The sequence below is a fragment of the Acomys russatus genome, chromosome 24 (assembly GCF_903995435.1).
Source record: "Acomys russatus chromosome 24, mAcoRus1.1, whole genome shotgun sequence".
In the NCBI taxonomy this organism is placed as follows: Eukaryota; Metazoa; Chordata; class Mammalia; order Rodentia; family Muridae; genus Acomys; species Acomys russatus.
The window spans coordinates 15,362,052-15,389,400 of record NC_067160.1 but is presented as its reverse complement, the minus strand read 5'-3'; the positions used below and the strand labels follow the sequence as shown (position 1 = coordinate 15,389,400).

Sequence of the window (27,349 nt, the reverse complement as noted above, 5' to 3'; positions counted from 1 at the left end):
CATAGTTTAAAAGATGGTTTCTGCTGGGCAGTGGTGGCACATAGCTTTAATCCTAGTGCTGGGGTGGCAGAGGCAGACAGATGTCTGAGTTCAAGGCCAGCCTGGTCTACAGAGCAAGTTCCAGGACAGCCAGGCTACACAGAGAAACTCTGGACGGGGGGGGGGGGGGGGGGGGGGGGGGGGGGGGGGGGAAGATGAGAGGAGAGAAGAGGAAGGTTTTTTGTTCATGAGCACCCTTGGCTTCGTATTTGGTACACTGAAAAGCAAACTATTCGGTAACTGTTAAGTTACAGATGGGATCATCGACTTGCGTATTTCTGGCTTTATGATAGGGCTAGAAGCCTTCTCTTCTTGGCTACTGAGAAAGCACATGGCAGGTTAGAAGGGACACATATCTGCTTTGATGGACAACTGGCCAAGTTAACATCGTATTATAGCTGTTGTCAAAACCTTCTCAGGAGATCAACATGGCTTTATGAACAGCTGACTAGAGTCTGACTCAAGGCTGAGGCAGTGAAGAGGATGGGCAGTCTCAACATGGAGATGGAGAAGCAAGCCTTTCCTCCCACTGTAGCCACCTGTCAGATAACTTTCAGCTCTAATAAAGAGTCAGTGCTTGCCAGGCAGGGTGGCGCACGCCGTTAATCCCAGCACTTGGGAGGCAGAGGCAGGCGGATCGCTGTGAGTTCGAGGCCAGCCTGGTCTACAAGGCGAGTCCAGGACAGCCAAGGCTAACACAGAGAAATCCTGTCTCAAAAAACCAAAAAGAAAGGGGGAGAGAGAGAGAGAGAGAGAGAGAGAGAGAGAGAGAGAGAGAGAGAGAGAGAGAGAGAGAAGGAGTTAGTGCTTACAGCAAAAGTAGCGAAGGAGTACAAGGCTTGTGCAAAATACCCTAGGCAGTTGCCGTGATAACACATGTCATAGGCCTGTCTACAGGGTTGAGCTATAAGATCTCCAGAAATGGTTATCTCAAGCCGGGCATGGTGGCACATGCCTTGCGGATCTCTGTGAGTTCGAGTCCAGGACAGCCAAGACAACAGAGAAACTCTGTCTTGAAACAAAACAAAACAAAACAACCAACCAAACAAAAGAATTGGTTATCTCCAAGCCCTGTAGGAATGCGTGACTCTAGAGGGTTCACGGAGGCTTCTCTTTGGTCACAGTCCCCTCTTATCTTTGTCATTTGTGCAGTCATCTGGGACCCTGTTACTTTTAGCTTGATTTAGTCATAAGGGGCTTCTACTCTGTAAACATTCTGGCCTGGTGTCTCATTAGGTGTTTTATAACAAAGCTGTTGAAAACACACATCACAAAACAAAACACACATCACACCTTTTTTTTTCCAGGCAGGGTTTCTCTGTGTAGCTTTGGCTGTCCTGGACTCACTTTGTCCTGTCACTGCCAGGCCACACGTCACACTTTTAACTGGCAACAGGCAGGGATGTGGAGGCAGGAGAATCAGAAGCACAAGGTGCTATTCAGCCATGTAGCCAATATATGAGACCTTTTGTCGAAAAACTTAATAAAAAGAAAGAAAGAAGGGGCTGGACAACTGGCTCAGCAGTGAAAAGCATGTACTGTGTGCAGCTCCTTTAATACCAGCTCCAGTAGGGCGGGGAGCTGGCACCGTGGGTTGCCTAGTCCACTAGGACCAATGTTCTGGCACCATGGGTTGCCTAGTCCACTAGGACCAATGTTCTCTTTCTCTCTCACACACACACACAGACACTAGATTTAAACAGTAAAAGTATAATCTTAAACCAGGCATGGTGGCGCACACCTTTAATCCCAGCACTAGGTAGGCAGAGGCAGGCGGATCGCTGTGAGTACGTGGCCAGCCTGGTCTACAGAGCAGGGCGAGTTCCATTAGAGAACCCTGTCTTGAGAAGAAAGAAAGAAAGAAAGAAAGAAAGAAAGAAAGAAAGAAAGAAAGAAAGAAAGAAAGAAAGAAAGAAAGAAAGAAAGAAAGAAAAAGGTGGTTCATTAGAATGACAGATTTTGAGACAGGCCAATGGCACTTGGCTGTCATTCCAGCTCTCAGGGAGGTAGAGGAAGAAGAATCAGGACACAGTGAATTTGAAGCTTGCCTGACCTGCATGAGACTCTGTCTGAAAACCAAAACAAGAAAATGACATATCTCTGGAAAAATACTGTCACTCATTCCCTGACACCCTGTAGTATTAATAATTTATTAAAATTACAATTTTAAACAAAGTTTTGATCACAATTTTCACTCGTTAGTCTTTTGTTTTGTTTTGTTTTGAGACAGGATTTCTCTGTGTTGCCTTAGCTATCCTGAACTCCCTTTATGGATCAGGCTGCCCTTGAACTCACAGAGATCCGCCTGCCTCTGCCTCACTGAGTGCAGGGATTTATTTATTTTATGTATATAAGTCCTCTACCTGCATGTACCCCTGCAGGCCAGAAGAGGGCATCAGATCATTATTACAGATGGTTGTGAGCCACCATGTGGTTGCTGGCAATTGAACTCAGGACCTCTAAAGGAGCAGGCAGTGCTCTTAACTGCTGAGCCATCTCTCTAGCCCCATGTCAATATTTTTTTTAATGACGGTGTTGAGGCAAGTAACTAATATAGGCCTTTTCTTACATTAGGATGGAGGCAGAGGTGGGAAAATCTCTGAGTTCAAGACCAGCCCACTCTACATAGCAAATTTCAGGCCAGTTAGGGATCTGTATCTCAGACAAGCTAACAAATGGCAAAGTAGTAGGCCATGAGCCTGCATATGTGAGGCCGGGGGCGGGGGGGGGGGGGGGGGGAGCCAGCTAAACAAACAAGAAACAGAACATTTAAATGTCAGTGATTTATAATGCCTGTAAGCTTTTCCTTTTACAGTATTTGTATACTTTTTCTTCTCTCACAGTAGTGTGCAGTATGCGCTGGTCTGTTTCTTCTTTCCCATTTAGAAGTCATCTATGTGGAAAGGGTTCCTGAATAATTGTTCTCAAACCGATACTTGTACCTTCTGCCCTTAAGTCCTCATGGCTGCTGCTGCTTCTTCTTCTTCTTCTTCTTCTCCTTCTTCTTTTTTCCCTTTTTTTTTTTTTTTTTTTTTTAATGGTTTTTCAAAACAGGGTTTCTCTGTTTAGCCCTGGCTGTCCTAGACTTACTTTGCAGACCAGGCTGGTAAGCGAACTCACAGAGATCCACCTGCCTCTGCCTCCCTGAGTGCTGGGATTACAGGTGTGCGCCACCGCCCCCAAACATTATTACCCACTGAGCCATCTCTTCAGCCCATCCTTTTTTTTAGGTGTGTGTGTGTGTGTGTGTGTGTGTGTGTACAGGTGCATATATGTGTGGGTGCTCATGTACAGGTGTGCATGAACGCGAAGAACAAAATGCTAAGCCCAGCATGCCTTGGTCCTAGAAACAAGACTAGAGACATCAAGAGAATAAAGAAAGGACAGACAGCTATACACAAAAGCTGGGATCAGGTGGGCCGTGGGTACTCTGATAGAGTGGCATTGACTTCTACTGTACACATCCAGGAACCTCGGTGTGTTTGTTATGTCGGGAGCACAGTGAGGAGGGGTTAGCTACTTGTAGAAGGCGTAGAAGGCTTTACCAATTATCTGTGATCCAAGGCCCCGGTCCTTGACATGGCCATGTCAATGTCACCAGCACACATTTCACTCAGGATTTCATTTGCTCTTTACACATTCGCTCAAGGCTTGCTAGGCTCCCCGTATTAAAAGACAGCTTTGGAGTTGATGTGACGTCATGTAGTCAAGCCACGAGGACCTCAGGCAAGCCCAACTCAATCAAGCCACTTGAGGTGATGTTAGTAACCATTTTGATGAGCTAAATGGTTGACTAGACAATTTAAGAGCAAAAGCAGGTATTTTTCTAAATTTTAGTTTTACTAGTTGAACATGCAAGCTTGTGTTCTAACTTTCGGGAGTCTTCCATCTTGGGGTCCTGAGTTCTTTAATATGACACTATTTTTCATATTGAAAACATACATGGAGTTTATAATGGATTAGTGGCAGAGTGTTTTGTCCAGCATAAGCCGGAATCTGAGTTGGATACACAGCTCCATAATATAAATAAAAGTCACAGAGGGAAAAAAAAATTTTTTTAATGGATTATGGCAAAGTGGAAACATGTAAAAAGTTTAAAATTTCGGTATGGAGCCTGGCGTGGTGGCGCACGCCTTTAATCCCAGCACTCAGGAGGCAGAGGCAGGCGGATCGCTGTAAGTTCGAGGCCAGCCTGGTCTACAAAGTGAGTCTAGGATGGCCAAGGCTACACAGAGAAACCCTGTCTCGAAAAAACCAAAAAAAAAATTTTTTTTTCGGTATGAAGCCCCCACATAAAAACTTGCGTTCGGGCCAAAAGGGAGAATTTTTACTCTCTAGGAGGGTGGGAGGAAAAGAAAGTCTCTAGCTGCCAGCAACCACGAAGACCAGCGAGGCGGTTAACTGCACTAGCGGTGGCTAGGCAACCACCCGCGCCTTCTCACAGTACTAGCCCCGCCTCCTGGAGCACTTCCGCCGCCGCGCTCCTGAAACGTCCTCATTGGCTCGTGTCCCGCCGTAGATGGGCGGGGAAATACATCACAGTTGAGGTCATTTCCGGCCCGGGAGCGCGCGGGTTGATTTGTCCTTCCTCAGCCGCAGGCGCTCGCAGCTCGAAAATGGCGGGTAAGTTCCCGGGAAAAGTTTAGCAAGGGGAGGAGGCAGGTTGTTCTGGGGAAGAACGTTGAGGCGGTGATGACAGTGGCCTCCTGGAACCTTCGAGCTCTAGCCGAGGTTCCAGAAGGCCTCTCCCTTCCCGCGAGGCACGGAGGGTCGGCCGCTGGCTCTTGGTGGGCCGCGCTCCGCAACGCCGCCCCCAGTGCTCGCGCCCTGCGCCCCCCGTTGGCCGGCGAGCCCCGGGCCGAATGCGCGATTTCGTCTGGTGAAGGGCGGCCAGCCTCGGGGCCTGTTTGTTCTCGCTTCTCCTTTGCCCACTGCTGCCCTAATGTAGTTCATCGGGTCCGGTTCCCGCCAGCTCATCTCCAGGGCTCTGCCCACCTTCCCCGCAGCCAGGTTCTGAGCGAGCGCGGTGCTGCCTTGGTTCAGGGCACACTCCGGGTTCCTTAACCCTTCAGGATTTTTGAAATCATCTTTAAGATGTCCGTTGAGAACGACCATTCTATACTGCCAAACTTTTCTTTTAGAGTGAGACTTCTGTACTGTATGTGGTAGAAATCTCTTTTTCTGCTTTATTCATTCGTTCGAGATAACTAGCCTTGAACATTTAAGAACGTTTCAATTGCTATTACTCTGGGCTTGTTTTAAGAATGTTTTGATGTATTTTTTTTTTTTTAAGTTACTTATCTTTTGACGTTCTGGGCAGTTTTCTGTCATTTTCTCCCTAGTGCCTTCACATTAGTATCATTACATGGTACACACTCCACTTTTATAGATATGCTGGATTAACAAGCTATGTATTTGAAGTTTGCACATATTTAAGAAATGGTTTTTCTATTAGATGGAGCTATCAAGTAGGAAGTGGAGTACCTTGGTATCATAAAAGGAATGAGAGTTACATTAAAGTTCATACCGGAGTCCCACCCCTTCGAATCTGCTGCCCTTCAATTAAGCGTGTTCCTTAGCCGGAGTTAATGAGTGAGAACTGGGGTTGATGCAGTACAGACTTAAAAGTAATTTCTATAACAGAAATCTTTGAACTAGGTTCTGTAATCTCATATGCAGGGCAGGCTGCCCTCCACCTTAGATATTGTCTTCTCAGCCTCCTGAATGATGGAATTACAGGCCTGTCTCAAGTGGTTGTATTTTTGAGACAAGTTTCTCTGTGTAGCCTTGGCTGTCCTGGACTTTGTAGACCACCCTGGCCTGGAACTCACAGTGATTGCCTGCCTTTGCCTCCAGAGTGCTAGGATTAAAGGCGTGCATGACCCTTAGCTTACTTCTGATAAAAATCCTACTTATAGGTATTTAAATTACAACCAACCTTTTAAAACCTCTTCCAGGATTTGGTGCAATGGAAAAATTTCTGGTAGAGTATAAGAGTGCGGTGGAGAAGAAGCTAGCTGAGTACAAATGTAACACCAACACAGCAATCGAGCTGAAATTAGGTATGTATGTCATTTCAGAATGATTTCATGTGTACACCTGAGTGTGTATATAACGTAGCCTTTTACATTTTGAAATAAAATTTTATGTTAAGAATGATGATGTTATTGGAAAAGGTAGGAATGATTTTGCTTCAGTCTGCCTACCTGTGATGTCATTGCCTACCTGCCACAGGGGTGTGGCCCTGCCCAGGGCTGTATATAAGGACAGTCCTACCTCAGCCCTCCTTCTTCCTCTGTCTCTGTGTCTGTGTCTCTGTCTGTCAGTCTGTCTCTCTCTCCTCTCCCCATGCTCATTTAATGAACCTCATATATTCTTGGTATTTCTGCATTTGTTGAATATTGAGATTTTATGCAGTCATGAGTTATGTTGTGGAATGGGTAGGTGAAAGATACTGTGGCAAAAAGTCACAGGCATTTGTGATCTCAGCTTCTTTTTTGTTTTGTTTTGTTTTATTTTTCAAGACAAGGTTTCTCTGTGTTAGCCTTGCCCGTCTTGCACTCACTTTGTAGACCAGGCTGGCCTCGAACTCACAGTGATCCACCTGCCACTGCTTCCCAAGTGCTGTTTAAAGGAGTGTGCCACCACACCCAGCTGTGATTTCAGCTTCTTAAAAGTATTTACTTTTTGCTTTTGAAAATGACAGACAAGAGCTGGGCAAAAGTGGCACACCTTTATTCCCAGCACTTGGGAAACAGAGACAGGCAGATCTCTGTGAGTTTGAGACCAGCCTGTTATACATAGAAAATGATAGGCTGGGCAGTGGTGGCACACGCCTTTAATCCCAGCACTCGGGAGGCAGAGGCAAAGGCAGTGGAATCGCTGTGAGTTCGAGGCCAGCCTGGTCTACAAAGTGAGTCCAGGACAGGCAAAACTATACAGAGGGACCCTGTATTGAAAAACTGAAAAAGAAGAACTTAAAAAAAAAAAAAAAAGAAAAAAGAAAAAATGAAAATGATAGATAGTAACAGGAGTTGGTTAGGATGTGAAAAAAAAAATCATGTATTGCTGGTGGGTATCTAAAATGATAACTTTAAACTCAGGTAAAACACCAGTGGGTAAACAGATAAAGTATGTTATAGCTGTTCAGTGGAATACTATCTGACAATAAAAAGAAACGTAGTTCTGATACTTGTCACACACACAATGTGGAGAAACCTCAAAAACATGCTAAATGAAAGAAGCCAGGCAAAGCCACCATAGTATATGATTCTATTTGTTTGGAATGGTGAGAAAGCTGGGCCAGGTGGCACAAGCCTGTAATTCCAGCACTCAGGAGGCAGAGGCTGGCAGATTTCTGAGTTCAAGGCTACCCTGGTCTACAAGGTGAGTCCAGGACATACAAGTCTACACAGAGAAACCCTGTCTAAAAAAAAAAGAAAGAAAGAAAGAAAGAAAGAAAAGAAAAACATTTAGAAAAGACATCTGTAAAGAACTATTACCCCAGGCCAAATGTAGGAACAGGGTAGGCTTGGATTTGTTTGTTTTGTTTTTAGTTTTGATTTTTCGATACAGGCTTTCTCTGTGTAGCCTTGACTGTCTTGGAACTTGCTCTGTAGACTAGGGTAGCCTTGAACTCACAGAGATCCACTTGCTTCTGCCTTCTAAGTGCTGGGATTAAAGGCATGTGCTACCACTTGAGATTTCTTTTTGTACACAATAGAATGAATGTTTTAAAATTAGTTTGTGGCAGCACTAAGTTTACTACATTGTGTGCTTAAGTAGAAAAGCATAAATACATGTTTGTGAATCCTGCTTACTTTGCTTTCCGTACCGTAGTTTCTTCTTATTAAAATGTAGTTAGTAGTACTCAACTTGAATTATGAAGTTCAGTGCAAATATACTTGATGTAGAAAATGTCTAGTAATTACTAGCTGCTGTTATTGAAAGAAACATTGCCTTAGCTTAAACTTTGACACAGCCTAGCATCACCTAAGAAGGACCCTTAATTTAAGGATTTGTCCTGTGGGCATGTCTATGGGGGATTGTCTTGATTGTTGTAAGAGGGCCCACTCTTGTGTCTGCAGGTGATTCTAGGCTACATAAGGAAGCTAGCTGAGGATGAGCTTGGGCTAGCTGTCAAGCAACATCCTCCACAGTTTCTGCTGTACTTTCTTGACTGAGTCCATAGTTAGAGATAATGTAGGCTTGTCTTTGAGTTGCTGTCCTCAATGATGGGCCTGAAACCATAAGCCTAATAATAAATCCTTCCCTAAGTTGTTTTTGGTCAATGTTTTATTACAACACCAGAAATGAAACCAGAACCAATATAACAAATACAAAGAAAGTGACAGAAAGTAATAGTTTACTGAGCCCTAACTACACAGAGACTTCTAATCTAAATCATATTCTTTGTGCATACGTTATTTTTCTAAAACTGGCATTGTTTTGTATAGGCCACTTTCTTTTGAAAATATCCACGTGTGGCGTGTGCACATAAGTTTGTGGGTGTGCACATTTGTGCATACATATGCAGAAGTCAGTGGAAGACATCTGTTACCTTCCTCTATCACTCTCCACTGTATTCCTCGACACAGGGTCTCTAGCTGAACTAGAAGCTGGCCATTTTTGCTAGGATGGCAGTGAACTCTTGGGGTCCACATATTTCTGCTACTCAGTGCTGAGGTTTACAGATATGCATAGCCATGTTCAGCAGTGTCATGTGGGTGTTGGAGATGGGAACTCAGGTCTTCATGTTTGCAGGTCAAGTGCTCTTACCTACTGAGCCATCTCTCTAGCCCTCTTAACGATATCTGGAAGTGCCTTGTAAGTTGCCTTAAAGAAATTGTCTCAAAAGCCTAATGACCAAGTTTGATCCATGGAACCCACAGTGGAAGGAGAAAGCTGACCCAGAAAGTTATCCTCTGACCTCCACACATACATACATGGTGTCATGTGCCTGTCTGCAGTCACACATACACAGGAACACACTGTAATGCTATCTAGAGGATTATTCCCTTCTCTCACATATCATCTGTCTTTTTGTTTGTTCATTTGTTTGTTTTTTTCGAGACAGGGTTTCTCTGCGTCCTGGACTCATTTTATAGACCAGGCTAGCCTCAAACCCACAGAGACCTGCCTCTGTCTCCCAAGTGCTGAGATTAAAGGAGTGTGCCACCACATCCTTACATCTGTCTCTTACCTTACATACCCATGACTGTGTTATGATTCAGTTTAGTTGCTTCTCTTTTGCTATTACTTTTTTATGCCAGTCGTGGTGGTATGTACCTATAGTCCCAACACTTGGAACAGGGAGACAGGTGAACCAGGAGTTGAACGTCAGCTGCAGCTGCCTAGAGAGTTCACAGTGGAAGGGAACGGGATACACCATCCTTTAGTAGTCACTGACCTTGCCGCCCACAGAAGGATCTATACTAATACCAACATTTTGTTGTTGTCATAACCTGTTTTCATGGTTAACATAATTTGTTGTTTGTTACTTTCTTTTTTAAGACTGGGTCTCTTGTAGCTGAGGATGGCCTTAACTACCCCCAACTTCTACTTCCCAAGAGCTGCACTACCGTACCAGCTCTTTTCTTTTTTGAATCATGTATATGTTATCTTTGCATTAACTGTTTCTGTACATGTGTTTTTAAAAAAGCATATAGTATAAAATCTACTACCTTTACTATTTTGTTGGTTTTTTGAGATGGGATTGTGCTGTAAAACCCTGGCTTAATCTCAACTCTTACGTTCAAGTAATCCCTCTACCTCAGCCTCCTGGATAGTTGAGACTACAGGTGTGCATTAGTATACAGTAGCATTTGGTCATTACCATTTTTTTTTATGGGTAGATCTACAGAACATTTTCATCTTGTTAGACTGAACCTGTGTTTGCTGCTTGGCCACACTGGCCCATAGGGTATGGCACTACTAGGCATTGTTGGAGGAAATGTGTTGCTATGTGGGTGAGATCAAGTTATGTCCAGTGTGGCAGTTTCCTTCTGCTGCCTGGGGCAAGACATAGAACTCAAGTCCATCTCCAGCACCATGTCTGCCTGCACACTGCCATGTTTCCCACCACAGTAATTGATAGTTACAAGCCTATGAGGGCCAGACTTTAGTTGGCCCCCCACAGGCTCATAGGGAGTGGCACTGCTAGGAGGTGTGACCTTGTTGGAGGAATGTATCAGTGTGGGGTGGGCTTTGAGGTCTCCTGTGCTCAAGCTATGGAGAACAGTGCTTCCCACCATGATGATAATGGACTAAACCTCTGAAATTATAAGCCAGCCCCAATTGAATGTGTTTCTTTATAAGAGTTGCTGTGGTCAACTATACCTCCTCCCTCCCTCTCCCTTTTCCTCTCCCCTTCTGTCTCTGTCTCTTTCTGGGATATCCCTTTCCCCCTTTCCTTCTCCCCTCCCCCCCACTCATTTAATAAACTCCTCTAAACATTAAAAAAAAAAGTTGCTGTGGTCATGGTGTCTCTTTATGGCAATAAAACTCAAACTAAGACAATGCCTATTAAATATCCATTTCTCCCAGACTCTAGCCACCATCATTTTATTTTCTGTTCCTAGAATTTGTCTGAGATGTCTCATAAATGAAATCATACGGTATTTGCTTTATGTGACTAGTTTTTCATTAACATGCTATCAAGTTTCATTCACATTATAGTATATGATATAATTTCTTCTTTCAGAGATGAATTACTAGCATCCATTTGTATGTGTGTGTGTCTGTCTGCCTGTCTGTCAGTCCTCCCATTCACGTGTCCATGTGTGTCCATCCATCCATAAGATTTACTTATTTTATGGTTTGAGTTTTGCCTATATGTGTGTGCCTTACATGTGTGCCTGGTGGTGTCCTTGGAGGTCAGACAAGAGGGTTAGAGCTCCTGAAATAGATGGTTGAAAGCTACCATGTGGGTGCTGTGAACTGAATCTAGGTCCTCTGCAAGAGCAGCAAATATTCTTAGCTGCTTAGCATCTCTCCAGCCCCATGATAATTTTTTTTAAAAGATTTATTTATTTATTTATTTATTTATTTATTACATATACAGCATGTACTCCTGCCCCCCAGAAGAGGGCACCAGATCTCATTGTAGATGGTTGTGAGCCACCTTGTGATTGCTGGGAATTGAACTCAGGATATTTGGAAGAACAGACAGTGCTCTTAACTTCTGAGCCATCTCTTCAGTCCCCTCATGATAATTTTTTTAAAAAATTTATTTATTAATTATTATGTATATAGTACTCTGCCTGCTTGTACCCTTGCAGGCCAGAAGAAGGCATCAGATCACATCATAGATGGTTGTGAGGCACCATGTGGTTTCTGGGGATTGAACTCAGGACCTCTGGAAGAGCAGTCAGTGTTCTTAACCGCTGAGCCATCTCTCCAGCCCCCATGATACTTTCTTAATAATTTGCATCTCTATTACTGACCTACATCCTCTAGTCTAGTCCTTAGATTAAGACTTGTGTCTTTTTTTAAAACATCGACTTAAAATTTATTTTGTTTTTGAGATGGGTTTTATTTGGCCTAGGCTGGTCTTAGACATGATATGTAGCTCAGGATGACCTCGAACTTTTGACTCTCCTTCCTCCATCTCTTGAGTGTTAGAATTATAAGCATGTGAATCCATGTCCAGTTTCTGTGGTACTAGGAATCAAACCTAGGGCCTTGTGCATCCTAGGCAAGCAGTATAAAGTATTTATCCTCTCTGATAATAAGGACATCTAGTCATCTCTGTCACTTCTTTAACTACTCATCTTGCTTTATATGATGTCTATTTTATCAGATACAAATTTTATTGTAAGATTTTTATTTTACTTTAATTTTGGTTTTTTTGAGACAGGGTTTCTCTTGTGGTCCTGCCTGTCCTGGACTTGCTTTATAGACCCTACTAGCCTTGAACTCACAGAGATCCACCTGCCTCTGCCTCTTAAGTGCTATGATTAAAGGTGTGTGCCACCATGCCTGGCTGATCATTTTTAAAAGACTTTATTTTTATTTATGTGTATCTCTGTCAGTGTCTGTGCAGATGGAGGCTAGAAAACGGTTTGGGATTCCCTGGAGCTGGATTTATAAGCAGTTATGAGTAGCCTGATATGGGAGCCTATCTGCTCAAGAGCAGTAAACACTTTTTTTTTTTTTTTAAAGATTTATTTATTATGTATACAGTGCTCTGCCTGCATATATACCTGCAGGCCAGAAGAGGGCATCGGATCACATTATAGATGATTGTGAGCCATCATGTGGTTGCTGGGGATTGAACTCATGACCTCTGGCAGAGCAGTCAGTGCTCTTAACCGGGGAGCCATCTCTCCAGCTCCCAAGAGCCGTAAACACTTTTAACCACTGGGCCATCTCATTTTAATTGGGACAAAATGAAAAAGCTGGGCGGTGGGGGGAAACAATAGCATGTTCATATGTTGATGCAAGGAATATCAGATAAGGAAAAATTATTGGGGAGAAAAGGGGTATTTATAGATTTGATATATTTGAGAATATGATAGGGGAAAGTACTCTATTGTTGATTAGCCTTAAGTAGTGTCTTAGTTACTATTCTTATGCTGTGAAGAGACACCATGACCAAGGCATTTTGTAATAGAGAGCATTTAATTAGGGGCTTGCTTATACTTTCATAGGGTGAGACCATGGTCATCATGTTGGGAAGCATGGCAGCAGGCAGGCAAACATGGCACTGGAGCAGTAGCTGAGAGCTTACATTTGATCTACAAGCAAGAGGAGAGGGAAAGAGAGAAAGACAGACAGACAGACAGACAGACAGACACACACAGAGACTAGGCCTAGGCCTAGCATGACCTTTTAAAACCCCAAGGCCCACCCGTAGTGCCATAACCTACTCCAACAAGATCACACCTAAGCCTTCTTAAATACTCCCTGCACTTGGAACCAAACATTCAAATAAATGAGCCGATGGGAACGGTTCTCATTCAAACCACCACATTCCACTCCTGGCCCCCATAGGCTTGTAGCCATATCATAATACAAAATGCACTCAGTCCCCATAGTCCTTTACAGCCTCAACACTTAAAAAGAAGTCCCTAAGTTCAAAGTCTTCTGAGACTCAATTAATTATAGCCCCTGTAAAATTAAAAATAAAAAAAAGCCAATTCCACATTTTCAATGTACAGCATGACACAGAATATGCATCACAAAAGGTAGTATTGGTTACAGTGGAAATACTGGACCAAAGCAAAACTGAAGCCCAGCAGACAGGGCAAACTTCAGATCCTAACAACATGTCTGATGTCAAAGGGCTCTTCAATTTCCCACTCCTTCCAGCTTTGTTGACTGCAACAAATTAAGTGCACTCTCTCACCAGATAACTCTGTTAGCTCCAACACAATCCAAGCTTCACTTTCGTAGCTTTACACAGTGACCCTCTGGGCCTCCATGAAGGGACTCCCTTGCCATAAGCCTGACATCAGCAGCTTTCTTTGACCTCAGAGGAAGCCCCTTTCCATACTCTTGTATCCCTGAGGAAGCCAGGACCCTTCCAAAAAATGCCTGCTTGGTCTGGAACCTGGCCTCCTCCCTGAATTACAATATTTTCATTTGTTGAATAACAAATTGGAAACTTAGATGAGAGGGGTCTTGGCTTGAGGGTACCACTCCCTTTATTCCATTTCTCCCTAAACTTCTCATCTGGTTGAGTACAGGGTTTGGCTCCAACATTAGATTTCCTGGTGTTCTTTTTCTCCTCAAACTGTACATCTTGGTTTTTTTGTTTGCTTTTGTTTTTTTCTTTTTCATTGTAGATATGCATGATCATTAATAACCATGTGACATAGCCAATACTAAGCTATCTTAATCTCTGTCAACACTATTAATCCAAAAACTGTTGGATTTAGCCTCCAGCAGATTCTTAGGACAAGGGCAAAATGCAGCCACATTTCTTTGTCAAAATATTAAAAGAATGGTCTCTAACAAAGTTGCTGATGTTGGTCTCCTGAAACCTCCTTAGTTCACATTGCTGTCAGCACTGCTATCTTCCACGCTAATACTAGGATGGTCCATTTATCCCTGATCACAGCATTCAACAGCTTTCCTAGTTTAAAGGCCCAGAGTCCACATTCTTCGAACAAGCAGCATGGTCAGTCAGGCCCTTCATAACAATATTTTAGTTGCTGGTACCGACTTCTTAGTTTCTTTTCTATTGCTTTGAAGAAACACTATGACCAATGCTAGACTATTAAAAGGTAGCTGACCTTAGGTGGGACCATGTTTATTCACAGTGAGGAGACACTTTGTTACTCATATGTATGGATGGCCAAGATGCCTGTAGAATAAGATGGGGTGTGACTCTTCATAAGGGTGGAAATGACTTCTGTAGTCTGCAAGGGAAGCTGGAAATGTAGTCTTTCAGCAAGAAACTAACATTCGTAACTCTTGAAGATCTTAAAAATGCAGAACTGTTTTCTGCTGAGGAAGGTCTTTGTCAGGAGGGGGATACATTTAGGGTCATTTAAGAGGGGGTACTTTGGCCATGTATGGCGGTGAGGGTGTGTGTTCATATACCAGGGGAGATTCTTGGTGGGTTGCAGTGGATCAGGTGATTGGCATCCTGTGTTCGTGAAGAAACTTGGAAAATAATTATTAGAGGCCTGTAAACAGATGATTTAATTACAGAGTAGAACTGAGATTTCCCAGGAAAGTTGAGAGATAGGGAGGAACAAAGATGGCAGAAAGTGGGCATAGAATTGGTTCAGGGTGACAGTGACTGGTTCCGTTGCCAAGGCTGTTGCACCAAAATGAGGTACCTGAAGTAGCAGGGAGCTACAAGGGAACAAAGGAAGGGAACAGGAGAAAATAGGGGAGTAATGTAAAGAGTTATATCTGGCTGAGGGTGAAAGGGATGAAGGTCCCTTTTAACCAAGTTTCTCCATAGCATGTAAAAGATCTTTTTGCTGATGTGTTGGGAGCAAATGGAACTGTTATGGGGTGCCAGCTATTGGCAGAGCTTGCAGGAAACATTATTTGGGTATACGGTGAAGTTCAATAAGTAAAACATTTTAAAAGACGGGAAAACATAAGCATAAGGATAGTGAGGAGGAAAGAGTGATGAAGGCAATGAGCCAGATCGGGAGGGGCCAAAAGCCCATACAGAGGATGTGCTGGGGAGAAGATGTCTCCATAATACCCAGCTGTAAGCCATTTTCTTCATTAGTGATTATGGGGGACGGCCCAGCCCATTGTGGGTGGTGCCATCCCTGGACTGGTGGTCCTTGGTTCTATAAGAAAGCAGGGTGAACTGGGTATGGTGGCGCACACCTTTAATCCCAGCACTCAGGAGGCAGAGGCAGGCAGATCGCTGTGAGTTCGAGGCCAGCCTGGTCTACAAAGCGAGTCCAGGACAGCCAAGGCTATACAGAGAGACCCTGTCTTGAAAAACCAAAAAGAAAGCAGGATGATCAAGCTAGGGGAAGAAAGCAGCACCCTTCCATGTCCTCTGCATCAGCTCCTGCCTCCAGGGTTATGCCTTGTTCCGGTCCTGTCCTGACTTTCTTTAATGATTAGCAATGCTGTGGAAGTATAAGCCAGATAAACTTTTTTCTCCTCAACTTACTTTTTGGTTATGGTTTTTGTTGCAGCATTAGAAACCCTAAGACATAGAGGAGGCTTATTGTTGAAATTTTTCTGGTCCCTGTCTGTAGGCCCCGTTTCAAACTGGTTAGGATTTGTTGGCCTGGAAGCAGTATGTTCACAAAGGAGAGCACAAATCCCATTTCACTAGTCAGATATAGTCCCTTTTAATTTTAGAGTACCGCAGCAATCCAGGACAGCCAGGACTACACAGAGGAACCCTGTCTTGAAAAGCCAAAAAGAACAAACAAACAAAATTAAATGAGTTAAATGCACTAGTAGTACTGGCTGGACTAGACTTCTGTAGGATAAGGTAACTGTAATTAGCTTTTTGTTTACATCAGACTCCTGGAAGCTTTGTAAAAGAAGTCAGCCTCTAAGGAATGAGTCTAAACATGAAGCATCTAAGTGATATTGCTTGCTTTTACATACAATGTACTTCTTTTATATACAATGTTCTTATATATTTGTTTTTGGTTTTTTGTTTTTGGTTTTCGAGACAGGGTCTCTCTGTATAGCCTTGGCTGTCTGGACTCACTTTGTAGACCAGGCTGGCCTTGAACTCACATCGGTCCACCAGCCTCTGCCTCCTGAGTGCTGGGATTAAAGGCGCGCGCCACCACGCCCAGCTATATATTTGTTTTAAATAGTAACAGTACCAGCTGCTATTAATGAACAAAACCATTATCAAGTAAAACAAAATCTTTGCTTAGAAACAATTCAGTAAGGTAAAGTTTTTAAAAAATTGGATTACCTTAAATGATCATATATACTATTTGAAAATACAGGACATATTTTTGTTAACATTAAATTGTTAAACCTATATTCTAAGAGACAATGTAAGTTCTATTTCCCAAAAAAGATATTATTTTTAATTTTCAATATAAAAAGTATACTTCCAGGTACTTTGCCTTGTTAAGACTAAATGATTCACTTTACAAAGTTTTCAAAAATTATTGCTACTAACAAGACCTTGTAAAAAGTTTTACAGTTTTGAGCAGGGTGGTGGTGGTGCACACCTTTAATCACAGCACTTGGGAGGCAGAGGCAGGTAGATCTCTTGAGTTCGAGGCCAGCCTGGTCTACAGAATGAGTTCCAGAACAGTCAAGGCTACACAGAGAAACCCTATCTGGGGTGGGGGTGAATTTACATTTTCATTCTCTATACTCAACCAACAGATGAAAGGTGAAAACAGTCATGTCAAATCTGTAGTAAATAATTTATATCATAGACTGAATTAACAAGGCTAAACCTCCTTCTGCGGTCACCATGTACTGACAGCAGTAAGCACATTTCTTAACATCATTCTGTTTAAAAATAGGTTGGTTGTTTAGAGGCATAATTTATAAAGCAAGATAACCAAATTCAATAAGCTTTAACAAATATTGGCCTTGGGAATTTTTTAGAAAAGTATGCTAAAGCCTGCATACTTCTTGTAAGAAATGCAGGCAAGAGTGCAGGCACTGGAGCTCATTATCTCGGTAGATGCTAGCTTATAGTCTCACACCACAAGTGAGCCCAGGTTGGAGAGAATCTCCTTCATCTAAGTCATCTCCTGAAGAATATAAGAGCTAGCAAATCACTTAATAGAATCATTTGTTGACTACAGATAAAAGAGTATCAAAGGTACCATTTGGGTATTCTGAATAATTTTTCAAAGCTGTGAGTTTGATGACAGAATATCTGGCATCCTCCTTTAATGAAGGAACATGGGTAGTTAGGGTTTGGACCCTGGAATTAATTTTTGCTGAGAGGAAGAATTGAATGCAAGGGTGAAGGGCATGACCACCTAAACTAGCATGCAAATCTCATCCCAGTCAGGTGGGATAGGCTTACATGTACAAGGTACAGAATCCTCATATGTCAGTTCCAGAGACATTGAGGGCAGAAGAATTGTTATTTGCCTCTAAGTTTGAGATATTTAGGATGTGGGTATAGACTTTGAGATCCTCCATTAGGCAAGAATTCATCCTCCTGTTATGAGAGACATGAGAATTAATTCATCTTTACATATGGAGGAGGTTTTTTCTTGTTTGGCTTATATATCCAGAGCTGGTCAGACCCATGCTGCTGGAGGCAGAAGACTTCTGGCAGGTCTTATTTTCCAAGCATCCTTGTTGTGTAAGGAGACTAGCCCACAACTTAACTATGGTGGGATAGTGCCCGGTCCAGGGGAACTACTTGAGCCTGAACGTTTCCTCCCATTGCAAGTGTATTATAAATTTAGCCCATTTTACTTCAGCCAGTCAATCTTTTATAACCAATTTTAAAAAACCAAACCTGTTTTTTAATATTATTTTACATTAAAAATCCCTTAAATTTAAATTTGTTTTGACTTGTTTCAGGTTTAACTTTGACAACATGTACAGAATACTGTATGGTGGGCTATAACAAGACTATAAGATAGGAAATTAAAAAAATTGGTCTCGGCTGGAGAGATGGCACAGAGGTTAAGAGCACTGGCTGCTCTTCCAAAGATCCTGAGTTCAATTCCCAGCAGCCACCTGGCTCATAACCAGCTATAATGAGATCTTGTGCCCTCTTCTGTTGTGCGGGTATATATGCAGGCAGAATACTGTATACATAATAAAATCTTTTTTTAAAAAATGGTCTTTTCTCCCAAGCTTGTCTTTATAAGTAAATTACGTTTGTACATTCTATGACCACAAACATAGTTCTGAGCATATTAAAGAATTCAGTCATTTAGAAGGTGATTGAGCATTAACTTGCACATCTTAATTATCTTTAACAGTTTACAAACAAGTTGGTATATTTTAAATTTTTTTCCTATTAAGTTTGAGTCTTTTTTTTCCCCTCCCCCTCCCTCCTCCCCCCCTTAAGTTTGAGTCTTAATTTTTTTTTGAAATAAACATCATTTAGTATCAAAATAAACTTTAAACCGTAAGTAGAGTCCACAGGGAAACTGGGAACCTCATTTTCCTGATCCTTTTATAAGTACTTTTACAAAATGCCAATTTTTATATGACTCAGTTTCAAAACAAACTTGGTAGCTTGGTGATGCTTCCTTAGTCTAATAGAAAGGAATACAATGAAAAGGAGAGAACATAGTGGGTCTGCTTGTGTTATGGGTACTGCCTTATTTGATTTATACCAGGTGGTCATCTTAACCAAGATGTGATAATATGGCATGCCCTTTTTTAACCTTAGAGAAGGTGGTGACTGAGTCACATGGATGCCAAGATTGCAGCAAGCTACATCGTTACACTCCAAGGTGGTTATCAGCCACGCAGTACTCAAAAGTGAAGCCATCAGGCACACTTTTCATAAACAGATGTTGAATTTAAGTTACATACATGGTCTGTCACAGCAAATTAAGATTATACAGTCCTTTAAAGTTACACTCTATGAACTTAAAAATTCTAAAATACTAAAAAAAGGTTTCAGCATAAGCTCTAAAGATCATTAACAAAACAAACAAAGGGGGATGGTGGGTGTGAGAATTAAGAGTTAAACACCTTGCCAGTTATAATCTCTATAGGAATTAGGTTACTTCTTAGTTGTTCTCAAGCACAAAGTGTCTTTCCGTGGAGTGTTCTGCTTTTCTCTCCTTTTCCCTGTCAGAGTGAGCTAGGTGGCTTTCCTGACTTAGGATGGAGACTTTGGAGGAAACTTAAACATGCCTGAGTCTGGGGCAGATTGGCCAAAATCCAAATCTAGAGCCCACGTTCTCAGCAGAGTAAGACAGCCTGAAACAAATTTAATATGGCCCATAGTCAAAGGACATTTGGATCACTGTAGGCTGAACTGGGTGATCTACATATGCATAACCAGTTTGTGTGTGTCTGCAGTTGGGACACACAACTTGAAATGCTTTTACTTCTTGGCTGTTAAAGGTACAAGTACACCAAAAGCCTAAGGCAAAAAGAGTTCTATGAAGATACTGGTTTGGGGGCCCAGTAGATACAGTGTCAGGCATTCTGGCTCTGGGTGTGGTTGCAAGCTAGAGCCTTGAGAAAGATTAGTGAACTGTAAAGTGTGTGGGCGAGGGGCCTTGGACCAAGCTATCATTCCATCTTACGGAGTTAACTAAATCAGTTTAGGTAATCAAAAATTCTGAACTGGGGCCATTAGTGGCCATTTATCCAATATATATTGAAGCTAAGTTTGCATTGAAAGGCTAAATTCTAATTGGCGCTACTTTAACTTAGCCCTCAAACAGGCAGAGGAGTTTGTTTTGGTACAGGATATTTGGAACCCATGGCTGGGCTCAGGACCAAGGTACAAACAGGATTCCAATATCCAGTTGCTCAGCTCATCCTCTACATTTGGAAATGACCAAATGCACCTGGAAAGTAAGGGGGTGTCCAACCTATATAGTGACAGGGTTAGGCCACTGCAGAGCCAGTGGAAGGTAGTCAACTCTTGATTGAGGGGTAGGCCAGTGGAGAATTTAGAATTCAGTCAAACTTTGTTCCAGCTGGTGGAAAGCCTTTGACTGATAAAAGCTCCCATGAGCCCCTAGCAGGGTACCCCTGAGTTAGGTCTGTGATTACCCTGACCCAGTGTTTGCTATTTGTGTGTGTTTTGGCTAACTGCATGTAGACTGACCTAGAACTCAATATGTATCAAGTCTAGCCTTGAACTACTAATCCTCTGCCTCCATCTCTCAATGATGTGCCACCATTCCCAGTTTAACTTTCCTGTAGCTAAAATAAGACAGGATAAACTATATCTTTTCTGTATTTTTTCTAAAAATTGCAGAAGTGATTTTGTGTACTAGGAATTGAAGAAGCTACATGTTTATAAACAGTGGGACAATCGGCACAAGTCACAGTCAAAGGAGAGAACCTACTGCACAGTTAGTTGTCCTCTGACCACACACATACACACACACACACACACACACACACACACAGAGTGATAACATCTCTCCTTGTCCCCCCACCTCCTTCTCTCCCTCTCTCCCTCCTCCCCTCTTATTAATGATGGCATGTTAGAGACATCATCAACTTATTATCCTTGTTAGAATGTTTTGTACAGTATTGTTTTCATTTCCTATATGCTGTAGTTTTTTGTATCTCAAAGTATCCTGTTTTGGGTTTGTTTTCTCCTTTCACTGTGTATAAAATATAGGAAAGTAAAAAATAAATCACATTCCCTCTGGCATACTGAGTTTCTCAATTTTAGAATAAGATTTTGATGCTGAAGTTTAGTATAGTCTACTTTTCAGGGTTTATCAGTCTCATGAAAATCTAGTGTAATCATACAAGGAGAAGAAACATTTTTAAATAAGAAAAATATTGGCAACAGCTGTAGTGGAATTCTTGAAATAGAAATGTCTGTCACCTTTAATGTCTATATGTTTTATTCTTTTAAACAGTTCGTTTTCCTGAAGATCTTGAGAATGACATTAGAACTTTCTTTCCTGAATATACCCATCAGCTCTTTGGGGATGAGTAAGTAACATATTTGCCAAATTAATATGGCAAAAAACCCAAAAACCTATTCTTTTCTTTTAGGATTTGAAAGTCAGACTATATATATAATCTTAAATTTTATATTAGCATATTAAAATTCATATTAGCACTTTGTATGTTTAGTGTTGCAAACATGTATATTTTAATTCTCAATGCAGTTTTAACCATTGCATTTGCTGCTTTGTACATTTGTGGAATTGAGTAGTTGCCTAAGAACATGTAAGTGGCTGGAGTTCAGATTCAGACAATCTAGAGTTCATATTTATTATTACTAATTTTTAGTTCTGCCTACCTCTTGTCATACTTTCAATATAACAGAACCCCTAAAGTTACACTCAATAATTAAATAAGCAATTCAAGAAGTGTGTGTGTGTGTGTGCGCACACACATGTACCCTGTGTATGTAATAGTGCATAGAAAGCAGAGGAGTGTGTTGGTGTCCTGCTCTCTCACACTCATTCCTTTGAGACAGGGTCCCAACTAACCCTGGAGCTAGGGCAGTGGCAGCAATCTCCAACTATTATCTTTTTCCACTCCCCACAGCACTGGAGTTATGGGTCGATGCATGGCTTTTTGTTTTGTTTTGTTTTTTGAGACAGGGTTTCTCTGTGTAGCCTTGGATGCCCTGCAACTTCCTCTGTTGACCAGAATGGCCTTGAACTCACAGCGCACATATATTATTTTTAGTTATGTGTATGTGTGTGGGTATGAACACATGAATGCAGTGCTCATGGAGGACAGAAGAGGGCATCTGATCCTTGGAGCTGGAGTTGTAGGTTCAGTCTGAGAACCGAACTCTGGTCCTCTGGAAGAGCATTGTGTGCGCTTAACAATTGAGCGATCTCTCCAGCCTCTTGATCCTGAATTTTGAGACTTAGCTTAAAAAAATAACCATGGTGAGATTATTTAACATTGATAGAGTACTGTTTTCTAATATACAGTGTGTATGGTTCTTTTATTATTATTATTTTATTTTTTTTTTTTTTTCAGTTTTTCCCAAGACAGAGTCTCTCTGTGTAGCCTTGGCTGTCCTGGACTCACTTTGTAGACCAGGCTGGCCTCGAACTCGCAGCGATCCGCCTACCTCTGCCTCCCGTGTGCTGGGATTAAAGGCGTGCACCACCACCGCCCCCCGTATTTTTTTTATTTATTTTTTTTGAGACAGAGTTTCTCTGTGTAGCTTTGGCTATTCTGGACTCACTTTATAGACTAGGCTGGCCTAGTACTAGGATTAGTTGCAGTATTTCCTCATCCTCCTTTCAACTGAAGTGGATTTTTAGCCTTTGTGTAGACATCTTTGTGTAGACACATTTTACCGAACCCTCAGTTTGAATTTGTTTCTCAAAAATTCAGATAGTGCCTGTTTTTTCAGTTGTACGACCAAGGTAGTATTGTATCTGTAATGTCACACCAGGAGGTCCATATGTAGTTTGTTTCATTGTTGGTTGAAGTAGCCTGGCTAATTTAGAGGAGTCTGGAAATTTTCTTCACTATACAGGTAAAGTTTTTTTTCCTTTTGTAAATTGTAAGTAGTTTATAGGGAGATGATCTGAAGACTGAAGATGTCTGTCCATGTGTGGTGGTTTGTGTTTTTGATCTCAACTGGGGAGGCACAAGTGCAGATCCATAGGTGAATCTCTGTGAGTTCAAGGCCAGCCCTGTCTACATAGTGAGTTCCAAGACAGTCTCAAAACAACAACAACAACGAAAGATTGAAGATGTCCTTGCAGTAGTTCTAGCACCCATTAATCTAATCAAAATTTTAGTATGATAAGGTGGGGATTTCTAATTCAGTGCCTTCTACATTTATTATTTGACATTAGCATAAAGATGAACTTCCAAGTATTCCTTTGTTAATATTAGAGTCAATTCATGGATTGTTTTGTTTTGCTTTTTGAGACAGGATTTTACTTTGTAGCCCTAGCTGGCCTGGGATTTGCTATGTAGACTAAGCTAACCTTGAACTCAGCAGAGATCCACCTGCCTCTGCCTTCCCAGCACAGGGATTAAAGGTGTGCAGGTCACACCTGGTAAAGATTTTTTTCTTTTTCTTTCTTTCTTTCTTTCTTTTTTTTTTTTTTTTTTTTGTTTGTTTGTTTGTTTTTGTTTATCAAGACAGGGTTTCCCTGTGTAGCTTGGCTGTCCTGGACTCGTTTTGTAGACCAGGCTGTCCTCGAACGATCCACCTGCCTCTGCCTCCTGAGTGTTGGGATTAAAGGTGTGTGCCACCACTGCCTGGCTTAAAGATTCATTTTTAAAAAACATTTAAGACATTTTAAAACATTTTTAAAAAACATTTTATTTGTTTGGGTGAACAAATTGAGTGTAAAGAACAGTTTGCAGAGTTTGGTTTATTTTTTCTACTTCACTCACAGGGCACTCAGTGGCTTCTTGGGATACTGTTCTCACAGGATACTCATATGCCTGTGGGACACACGTAATTAAAAATATAGCAGATTTTAAAAATGGAAGAATTCATTTTAAAAATAAAAACAAAACCCAGCTTTACTGAGATAAATTGCATCTATATAATCAATTTTAGAATGTTTTTATTACTCTGGCCAAAAAGCCCCATTCTGAGTCTCTTCAGTCCTAGGCATTCAGTAACCTACTTTCTGTCTCTATAGAGTCATCTGAGCCAGGTATTTTAGAATTTGTCTCCCTTTCCCAAGATTCTATGTGATCTAGAAAAGGGAATATCAGTGCTTTATGCTAGTAGAGAACAGAGTTGGAATTCACAGAAGAGTTGGGTGATTTAATGCTTTGAACAGTATGGATGCTAGTGATGAAAGCAAGTGGTAAACTGAAAGAACCTGCGTACGGCTACCTGTTTGCCTACCCTTGTTGGAAACACCTTCTAGTAATAGTAGCAGCAGCAGCAGCAGGCATAGTAACAGTGGTAGTAATGTCAGCAGTTAGTGAGTACTCATAGTGTGCCAGTTACTTAACATACTCATTGACCCCAAACAGCTTTCCTAAGTTAGGTGCCTTGATTCTCTTTCCTTCTCCCTCCCTCCCTCCCTCCCTCCCTCCTTCCCTCCCTCCCTCTACTTTCCTTCCCCCTTGGCTTTTTGAGACAAGAGTTTTTCTGTGTAGCCTTGGCTGTCCTGGATTTCGATCGATCTGTAGACTAGGCTGGCCTCAAACTCAGAGATCTGATTGCCTCTGTCTTAAGAGCCCTGGGATTAAACGTGGGTACCACCACTGCCTGCTTGGTTCTCTTTTTTACATGAAGCTGAATACAGTTTTATTGTGAGTGTTCATTTTCTTTAATTTTTTAAACAAGTAAAATAATTTAACTTCACTGGCAACCTTAAGATTTTACTTTTTGTGTGCGTGTGTGCGTGTGTGTGTGTGTGTGTGTGTGTGTGTGTGTGTGTGTGTGTGTGTATTAGTATTTTTGATGACTTGGCAAAATTCATTTGGGCTGTTTTTTTATTTTTGCTTTTCATCTCAGTGAAACTGCTTTTGGTTACAAGGGTCTGAAGATCCTGTTGTACTACATCGCCGGTAGCCTGTCAACAATGTTCCGTGTTGAGTATGCATCTAAAGTTGATGAGAACTTTGACTGTGTGGAGGTAAGAACAGAAAGAAGTACATATATTTTAACTTAGCTACTTGAATGATCTTAAATGTTAAGGTTCTAAGAGGAGAAATCAAGATGTCATAGCTTCAGAATCAGTCTTTCAGGTATACGTGATGTGTCTTTTTTCTAGTTCTGTGCTCATGATCCTGAGTCTGTATCTCCTGGGTGAGCCTTCTCTATGAAAACTGCACTTGGATGATCAGAGCTTTACTTACTGACTTATTTTTATTGTAGACATGGAAGATACCAATCCCAGCACCTTTGGGAGGCAGAGGCAGGCAGATCGCTTTGAGTTTAAGGCCAACCTGGTCTACTAATTGAGTCCAGGACAGCCAAGGCTACACAGAGAAACCCTTGTCTCAAAACAAAACAAAACAAAACAAAAAAAAAAAAAAAAAAGAAAGAAAGAAAGAAAGAAAGAAAGAAAGAAAGAAAGAAAGAAAAAGTATTCTGGGGGGCTGCAGAGATGGCTCAGCTGTCAAGAGCACTGACTGTTCTTCCAAAAGACCTGAGTTCAAATCCTAGCACCTACAAGGCTATTCACACTGTCTGTAATTTCCAGTTCCAGGGGATCTAACACCTTCTCACAGATATACATGGAGGTAGAATACCAAAGTAAACAATTTTTTAAAAAAAGGACATACCAGATAGTTTGTTATGTTTAATGAAGTGACAGATAATGTACATATAACATGAAAGAAGCCTTAAATACTCTTAGTTTTAGAAAAATTTTTGTTGGGCACATAATGTTGAATTAAAGTTTTTTCTATGCCCACTCTAGCTCCCAAATGATGAAACAAAGACCTATTTTATATATGTAATAAGCTTTAAAGTGCTCTCTCTCTCTCTCTTTAAAGTGCGCGTTCTCTCTCTCTCTCTCTTTCTCTTTTTCTCTCTTTTCCCTCCCTTCCTCCATCTCTCCTTCTCTCCTCTCCCTATGGGAATGGAAGTTCTGCCTCTGTCTCCTTTGCCCAGTCATAGGCTCTTTAGCCTATGGGGAGTAAATCTTACACAACATTAAGATTGGAGATTCAATAGCAATGACAATACCAAAATCTGTTATCATTCAACTCACTGCAGGTTTGACGGTTAACAGCGACACACCTAAATACAACGTAAATGAAGGTCACCTCTACACATCGTAGCTTTATATATTTATGGGTACAGCATTGTACTGCATTCAATACATGCATACAGTGTGTAATGTTCAGTGCAGAGAAACATGTATCTTTTACCTCAGATATTTATCAAGAAATAGTCTCAGGTTAGACATGTGGCTTAGCAGTTAAGACTACTGGCTGCTATTGCAGAAGACCAGGGTTGTATTCCCAGCACCCTCAAGGTAGCTAGCTCATAATGGTCTATAACTCTATAGTTTCAGATCTGACACGCTTTTCTGATCTCGGTGAGCAAAACACACACACATACACACACACACACAGTGTACAGACATAAACGCAAGTAAAACGCCCATACACAGAAAATAGTAAAATATTTTTAAAAAGAAAAAGTCTCATATTCAATATTAGTGTTAGAAATATTTTGAGTACTATTTACTTTTTTAAAATTTCTCAATCATATTTAAAATGATCAAGCTTGACAGATAAATGATATGTAATTGTACTTAATATATGTTTTATCTAGTAGTTTGTAGCTCTTAATTTTTCTTTTAATTTTGCTGATGGAAAGGTGATTGTGAATAGTGCTGTAGCTAAAATAAGTGAACGTTTGCAACTAAATTCCATCTAAGCCAGCACTGCCTAAATTACTAAAATAGAGGTTTTCAGTAGATGTTTCTTATTAGATATGGTTAAATTTCTCCAGAATCCAGATATTTCATACTAATTATTTTGATTTCAAATACAGCTAATGTGCAGTACAAAATTCACTGTCATTTGGAATATCTATATATGTGAGTGAGTGATTTAATGCTGTAGCTGATAGTGCTAAATTGATTTCTTCCAAAGGAACTATTGACTTAGTTATTGATAAATCTTTCAAATACTGTGTGTAGTGAAAATAGCTATTTGCACTAACTTCTAATTGTTTTGTTTCTGAAAACCAGGGTTTTCCATTTAGAAGTACTATGTTAAGTATAAGAAATCAATCAACCTTGTATAGTTTTTTTTTTTTTTTTTGGTAGGGTTACTTATTTGCTTCACAGTCGAAGGCCATTTGTTTAGTATTAAGGAAAATTTCCCTTTAGTTTGTTTATTTTTAAAAGAATGGTATTTAATATGGATATAGCAGACTGGCCTCTTCTGTTTTAGTTTGCAGCTGGCGCTAGAGTTAGAGGCAGTTGTGAATCGCCCAGTGTGGGTACTGGGAACTGAACTCAGGTCCTCTTGCTTTTAACATTGGAGCCATCTCTTCAGCCTGGCCTCCTTTACTCTTGATGTCAGGAATATAATAAATAAAATATTCTCTGCTCTTATAGAACTTATCATAAACAAATTGTAAACTTAGAGGGTTAGAAATATTTTGCTGGGATGGTTGAAGAGGATGGCAAATCTAGAAAATGCAGAGCCTTGGGACTTTCTGTGCCAAGGTAAGGGGCAAGACTAGTTAGTGGCCTTTATAGGTTTTAAGCAGTTATACAATATAATTCACATTTTAAAAAGCTAATTTTAGGGTGGTATGTATACATATTTGTAATCTCATTATCCTGCGGAA

General features: G+C 41.2%; 1 protein-coding gene across 1 annotated transcript in view; it reads left to right on the top strand.

Annotated features, from left to right (window-relative positions):
• The first annotated feature begins 4,558 nt into the window (after positions 1 to 4,558).
• The window catches only part of Hat1 (histone acetyltransferase 1), a 48,134-nt gene continuing 25,343 nt past the window's right edge, over positions 4,559 to 27,349 (top strand). Inside the window, exons 1-4 of the mRNA XM_051166262.1 lie at positions 4,559 to 4,662; positions 5,997 to 6,101; positions 20,994 to 21,069; positions 24,548 to 24,668. Coding sequence (XP_051022219.1) covers positions 4,656 to 4,662; positions 5,997 to 6,101; positions 20,994 to 21,069; positions 24,548 to 24,668 — 309 coding nt within the window. The 5' untranslated portion in view covers positions 4,559 to 4,655. The remainder of the gene's footprint in view (positions 4,663 to 5,996; positions 6,102 to 20,993; positions 21,070 to 24,547; positions 24,669 to 27,349) is intronic.